This window comes from Paroedura picta, chromosome 3, assembly GCF_049243985.1.
Source record: "Paroedura picta isolate Pp20150507F chromosome 3, Ppicta_v3.0, whole genome shotgun sequence".
Lineage (NCBI taxonomy): Eukaryota > Metazoa > Chordata > Lepidosauria > Squamata > Gekkonidae > Paroedura > Paroedura picta.
Window position 1 is genome coordinate 231,067 of NC_135371.1, and position 6,917 is coordinate 237,983.

The 6,917-nt window shown below is 58.3% G+C and overlaps 1 protein-coding gene across 1 annotated transcript; it reads left to right on the top strand.

Moving 5' to 3' along the window:
- Positions 1 to 4,854, top strand: LOC143831478 (HLA class II histocompatibility antigen, DM alpha chain). The gene is made up of 5 exons (XM_077324490.1): positions 1 to 131; positions 973 to 1,233; positions 2,340 to 2,621; positions 2,709 to 2,837; positions 3,185 to 4,854. The coding sequence occupies exons 1-5, from the start codon at positions 47 to 49 to the stop codon at positions 3,187 to 3,189; spliced, it is 762 nt and encodes a 253-aa protein (XP_077180605.1). The 5' UTR covers positions 1 to 46; the 3' UTR covers positions 3,190 to 4,854.
- Positions 4,855 to 6,917: the final 2,063 nt, after the last annotated feature.

Consider the following 6,917-nt stretch of genomic DNA (forward strand, 5'->3'; position numbering starts at 1 on the left):
TCTGGGCTCCCCTCCCCGGCTCAGAGCGGCCCCTAGTCCGGCCGGGATGGAGCGCAAGCCGTGCAGCCGCGGGGCGCAGCTGGGGCTCTGGGCGTGTTTGTGGGGGGCGGCCGCCGTGGCCAGCCTGCAAGGTACCGGGACTGAGAGGGAGGGAGGGAGGGGGCGGTGGGGCTCTGTGACCTTCCGACGCCACCCCCCCCTCGCGGCTGCGGTGCGTCTATGGGGTTCGGGGGGGGGGACCACGACGACGCTCGTGCGCTCCGGAGCATTGCGGGAGTCGCCGGGGGGGGGGGCGTCTATCCTAGCAGCGGGACCTGCGCTGCCTCTGTGGATGCTTGGTCTTTTGGACAGCTGCCTTGCAGGCAGGGCGCCTCACCTGCTGGATGCCCGTCTGCCCGGTCACTGGACGCCTGGAAAGGGCCGTCTCCCACCTGACCGAGGGCCTTATCCCAGAATCGGAGCAGGAGGTCGGCGAGAGAGAAGGGTTTGCCAGTGTAGGAAACTGGAGCCCTGGTCATCCCATGTGCTTGATCGCTGAAGAAGGTCCTTTGGCCTCAGGGAATAAAGTCTCTCCTGCTCTGAGGCCACTAACCAGGGCCTGCCGCTCTGCATTTGGGGGGCGATGGGATCGTGGGCCAGGTCCTCGGAAGAAGGGGTGATGAGCCCAAGGCAAGCTGTGCCGGCTGGCTCCTCCCCGGTTGGATTTGGGGCTTCCAGTGGCATTCCTGCAGCTACACAGCACCTTTGCAGAATGCTCTCTGTGCTTTTGAAGCATTGGACCCCCTTTCCCCCCACTGCATTAACTCTGGTTTCCTGGTGTCATCACTCCCCAGTAGCTGGTCTTCTTTTGTACAGCTGCAGTGCAATGCACTGGGCATCCCAGTCTGCACGTGGGTAGGAGGCTGGGGAGGACTCCGACTTCTCCCTTGCCCTCCCCTCACCTGCCTTTCCCTCCCGCTCCTGCTCCTCCAGAGGAGCCCCTCCCCCTCTTCTCGCAGGTCTTCTTCTGCCAGAGAGACTCTCCGTTTTTTGGCTTGGCCCAAGTGCTGGATGGCGACCAGCTCTTCTGGTTCGACTTCCCCAGTGCCTGCTGGCAATCGCGCCTGCCTGACTTCCAGCCGGAGGTTCCCAGCCGAATGCCCCTGGGCAATGTCAGCACCCAGCAGGAGCTCTGCCAAAGGCTGCTGGCCATCTTCACAAACTTATCCGAAGAACAGTTGCCTGAAGCCAAAGGTGAGCACAGCTCTGGGGCCTCTCTAGGACTCATCAGAGGGCCGGCCCTGCGTGGCGCTTGGAGGCAGCCATGGTGGTCTGCCGTGTAGGAACAGGATTCCAGCCCAGGGGCACCTGGGAGACCCACAGACGTCTCAGCTGTTGAGGGACTCAGGGGCCTCTATCCAAGGGAGCTTTGCCCCATAGATCTGGTGGGGTCCAGGGTGCTGCAGGGCTCTCACCTGGCTCTGTGACTGTAGAATAAGGCCATGGGCCTCCTCTTGCAGCCCTGAGGTCTTTGATGCAATGCCACCATCAAGACCATTGGGTGAGTCCAGGCATGGTTAAAACCTGCACCGCTTAATTCTGGGCATGCATGCTCCTTCAGGCACGTGTCTGCCGCTGTGTGCAGGCACACAAAAGCTTACTCCTTAAATGAGGCTTTTTTGGTCTTCATGTGAACTCAGGTAGATTGCAAGTGGCTAGGCAGAAGGGATGGTGTCCCTGCTTGCCTCTTGCGGCCCTTGCTGGCATGCCCAGGGAAATGCCCATTGCCACTTTGGGGTAAAGAGGCAAATTTCCTCCAGGCCAGACTGGCCATGGATTTTGTTTATTTTTTTGGGGGGGGGGGTCAGCTGGGCATGGAATTTGGGTTGCTGTGTGTCGGCAGCTTTGATTCTGTGATCCTAAGGAGACCCTGGACTCAAACATTGTTTGGTTGCTTCAGAGCAACACAACTGCCCACCTGCTCCCAGCCCTTCCGCCAGCCCTCCTGCTCCCAGCCCTTCCGCCAGCCCTCCTGCTCCCAGCCCTTCAGCCAGCCCTCCTGCTCCCAGCCCTTCCGCCAGCCCTCCTGCTCCCAGCACTTCCGCCAGCCCTCCTGCTCCCAGCCCTTCAGCCGCCCCTCCTGCTCCCAGCCCTTCCGCCAGCCCTCCTGCTCCCAGCCCTTCCACCAGCCCTCCTACTCCCAGCCCTTCCGCCAGCCCTCCTGCTCCCAGCCTTTCCGCCAGCCCTCCTGCTCCCAGCCCTTCAGACAGCCCTCCTGCTCCCAGCCCTTCAGACAGCCCTCCTGCTCCTTGTGGGACTTCCTGAGGGCCTCAGGGCTCTCCTGGTGCCTCTCCACACAGGCATCCCACAGGTGGACGTCTTCATACGCCACCCCCTGGAGCTGGGGAAGGCCAACACCCTCATCTGCTCCGTCTCCAACCTGTTCCCGCCATCAGCCGTCATCACCTGGGCACAGAACGGGGAGCCCGTCACCCAGGGGGTGTCCACGGCTCCAGTCTCCCCGGTCGGCGGGCTGAAGTTTGAGCTCTTCTCCTACTTGGAGGTGACCCCTCGCAAGGGAGACGTCTACAGCTGCAGCGTCAGGACCCCAGGAGATGAGCACAACGGCCTGGCCTATTGGGGTGAGCCACCTTCTCCCACACCCCCAGCACCCTTGGGGCCCAACCCACAAACGAACCCCAAGCCCCTATTCTGTCTCCTCCCAACAGTCCCCAACGACCCCGTCCCCTCGGACTTCCTGGAGACCCTGGCGTGTGGGGCAGCCATTGCAGTGGGGATCCTGTTTGTGCTTCTGGGTAGCATCCTCATCGCGAAATCCCACATGTCCCAGAGGACAGGTACGTCTGCCCGCCTGGGTCCCTCGGGGAGGGGCCACCTGTCCTTTCCCAAAGGCTGCAGGGCATCAAAAAGTAACCTCCAGCTGGCTCCTAACTGGCTTGAGACGGGGCAGTCTGGACTCTACTCAGGTTGTTCTCCCCTCCCCATATTTTTTTAATGTCTTCAAGAATTTCCCAACCGGCCGGCAACAGCAATAACCTTTTCCAGCTGGGTTGGGAAGGTTGGGAAATTCCTGGAGGTTTGAGGGTCAAGGGTAGGTGGGTTTGGAGTGGGGAGGAATGAGTGGGGGTGGGGGGGCATGCCCTCCCCCCAAGGGCCTTTTCTGAAACGGGACTCTCTTCCACAGAGTGAGCGGCCAAGGTGTCTGGCTGAAGACCTGTGAAGGGTGGACTGCTTCTCCTGACCGGGGCGTCCACAGAGCTCCCCCATCCCTTGCCCCTTGGAGCGCTGGACCCCGGCCTGGCTCGGCCCCTTTGGGTCACAACACTTCTTCCCCATGTAGAAGCTGCCCGTCATTTCCCCTGAGGAAAATCTTCGCCACTTCCACACAAGCAGTGGTAGGGGTGGGGGCCACAATTTTAGCTGCCACCCCCCTTCCTGAATGTTCCCATCAAGGGACTTGTCCTCTGTTTCAATTCATGGTTTGCTTGTGTACTTCCTTCTCCTCTCTTCCAATGGACCTGTAAGGGAGAATCAGCAGGATTCCATAGCACAGGTGAGGATACAAATCTGGGTCTCCTGAGATGAGACTAGCACTCTGACCCACCCCACAGTGCTGCCTTCCCCCACCCCCACCCCCACCCTGGTCCAGTGGCCATTTCTCCAGCTGCTTCTGCCTGCAGCAACACTGCAGCCCTTTGGCCACATCTTTGAATGTCCGTTTCAGAGAACAGGCAGAAAGAAGCCCTCTTGGTGGAACACTCTATTAAAAAAAATTAGAATCCCTTCATGTGGAAAGGTAGTGTGTAAGGGGAAAGGAACCTACAGACAGAGCCTGGGCCCGCCTAGTCACAATGAGGCCAGGACCCAACTAGCTGGAAAGGAGGAAGTCACACAAAAATGGGGAGGAAATTCAGCTGGGGCAGCAAATGCCTTCACCCATTGAATTCCTGCCTGCTGTGCCACTGTTGAAGGCCGCCACACATGACATAGTAGGGTTCTCCCCAAGGTGCTTGTAAACCTAAACCCAATGGAGGAAGGGAAAGTCTCCTGGGATTAAAAAAGCGGAAGGAAGTGCCCAAGAGGAACTGCTGCCTGGAAAGCGGAAGAGGCTTGGAGGGAGGGAGGAGGCAGACTGGCGGGCATGGGGGTGGGACCCCTCGCTCCACAAACAAGCCCACCACTATTCAGACTGACACGGAAAAGCAGCCTGCGTGTTTGTGCAGACAACAGGAAAACTCAGCTTCATCACCCAAGGAAAGAGCGCTGAGCAGCAAGTCTGAACGGGAAAATGAAAGCAGAGGCGCATTTTAAAGGAAATACAGATTTCATTGGGGAATCTGGTGCAATATGAAGTTTCCCCCTTCTTAATACTGTCCTTTCCTATCCTCAGCAAATGCTGGTGATGTTAAGTCAAAAGCACGACCAAGAGCGTAGCACGCAGCTCGCCCAGAGAGCGCTGCAACCAATGACAATCAAACCACCTGAAAGCTTTATCCACAGAGTGATTTTGTGTTTGCCACGTGCAAGTCATCAGGACAGATGAAATGGGAATGACCAGCCAGGGCTCTAGGTAGAGGGAGAGGAGCAGCTTAGCCTATAACATGATGAAGATGCAGCTTAACTGCTTCGAGGATCCAACAGGAGTAACCAGCTTAGGATATAAGGTTACAATTTACTTGGGTGTCATTCTGGGAGGGGTGGTGGTGGAAAGGGGACCATTTCTGCACGAGGAATATGTTCCTGGACAGCCTTTGAATGTTGGTGGCTTTTAGAGCCCCCTCCACATGACGCGGTCTGTGTTGCAGCACAACTGCAAGCCTACATTGTCAAAGGTGAAATAAAATCTTCTTTAAAGAGGCCGCGGTCTTTTTGGGATCAGGCAAGCAAAACACAACTCCTTTTGTGTTTTCTGGAGGTGGGGAATGAGCTGGGAAAGAGGGGGGGGGTGATCAGGCTGCCTTCTCCCGATCAAACAGGGGGTCTGGGCCCTCTGTTTGAAAGCCAACCATTAGCACAAAATGTCTTGGGGGGCTCCAGGGACCAAGTTCAGCATATCAGAAATCCACCGAGAGAGAAATAAACTGCAAAAGATAATGAATTTCAAAAGGGAGGGGGAAAGCTGTATCGTTCTGGCGTTTCTCCATAGCAATGTGGCAGTGTTGATTTTTATTTAAAATGCATCTGTGTTGTGACATTACTGCACAGCAATGCCTTTAAAAAATTAATAAATAAATTTTGGAGCTGGGGGAGGGAAGTTTCAGTCTACAAGAGAACTGCTGTTCTGTGATTGGTGGCTTGCTGTGATTGACAAGCCCTGTGTGTATCTCCCCATGAGGAGGGCTGCAAACGCGAGATTTACCATCCCGTGTTTGCCAGCAGGAAGCCACTCACGTTTTATCCCTCCATGTAGAAATGGTCATAGTGAAGGAAATTTATACCATATCTGTAACCGCTCCGCTGTATTAATAAAAGGCTAAGGCTGGTAGGGGTGGGCTGAGTCCATGATGAGTAATGGGACCGATTGGCCCCTTGGCCTCGGACTAACAAGCAGAGGGCCCAATCGGCAGCCGCTTCACGCCTGCTGATTGGGCCCTCCGCTTGTCAGCTGGAGCCAAGGGGTCCATCAGCAGCCACAGCACTAGCGAAGCACCTCCCGACCTGCCCCCCCCCCAACTTTCCCTGCCCTCACCCCACTGCCGCCATGATGTGGGGACCTCTTGGACCTGCTCCCACTGCTCTGCGAAACCACCCGCTCGCCAAGGGGCCTGCCGGGCGGATGATGCTTCCCACGCCCCTGCCCTCACACCCGCCACGACGGGGACCCGCCCCCTGCCCCACCCCCGCAAAGAAGCTGAGCTAACGCCAGCTGCTCGACCATCAGGAGTGCGCCCGCTGCCCGAGCCTGCCTGCGTGCACACCGCGACAGCTCCCCGCCGGCCCAGTTCCCAGCCCCGCCACCCCTACAGAAGCTGGCCTAACCCCACGTGGCCAACTGGCCCAGAAAACCTGCCGCTGGAGCCCGCCCGATCATCGGGGAGCTGCCCGCCCACCGGGCCCTTCCCGCAGGCCTGCGGCCTGCAGGCAGGGAGGAAGCCACAAGCAAAGAAAAGAACTTAACCTTAGAGACCTAGAGGTCAGGAGGAGGTTCCTCTTCTAATCTAAGTAGCTGGATGGAGAGAGAGGCTTGGGCCCTGAGAGATGCAGGAGAAGGAGGAAAAAGGAAATCACCCTCTAGGGATCAGTCAAGGAGATAAGAAGGTGAGCCGTAGTATAGCCATCTCACTAAGTCTACAGTGAAGAGAGTTCCTCCATGGGCCTCAACTCAGGAGGCATCCCACAGAGAGCTGTTTCCAGTGGGTGTGAGGATTGGGGTGGGGTCCCTGCTGAGGCTGGACCAGACAGAGAAGAGAGGCCTGCCTGTCAGGCACCATGGCTGCTTGGGGACTCCCTGCTCAGGCACAGTCTATCTGTGGCCCAGTTGGCCACAGGCTTTGTGCAGGCTTCCACTAGCCTCCAGCCCCCCTCCCCAAATTCTTCCAGCCTGGTGTAGTGAAGAGCGGTGGCAGCCCCTCATGCGAATAACCGGGTTGGATTCCCCACAGCTTCTCCACCTGCAGTCAGCTGGGTGCCCCGGGGCTCGCCGCAGTCCTCTCGGAGCAGTTCTCTCAGTGCTCTCTCAGCGCCGCCGATCTCCCAGGGACGGTGGTTGTTGTGGGGAGAGGAAGGGAAGGCGACTGGAAACCGCCGGGAGACTCCTCCGGGCAGGGCAGAACAGACCAGCCGCTCTCCTCTTCTGCTTCTTCTGCCAGCGGCACTTTCCTCCACGTGCGCCCGGCTGGCCGGCTTCTGCCGGAGACTGGTGACGCGGGCGCGGGCGACCTGCCCATTGGTTCCGGTTAGGGGAGGGGTCGGCGCTG

What these genes read in the sequence shown, in the direction of transcription:
- LOC143831478 (XM_077324490.1), top strand. Translation starts at nt 47, where the DNA reads ATGGAGCGCAAGCCGTGCAGCCGCGGGGCGCAGCTGGGGCTCTGGGCG. An exon ending in ACAGTTGCCTGAAGCCAAAG is followed by an intron (nt 1,234 to 2,339) that starts GTGAGCACAGCT and finishes CTCTCCACACAG; the next exon opens with GCATCCCACAGGTGGACGTC. An exon ending in CAACGGCCTGGCCTATTGGG is followed by an intron (nt 2,622 to 2,708) that starts GTGAGCCACCTT and finishes TCCTCCCAACAG; the next exon opens with TCCCCAACGACCCCGTCCCC.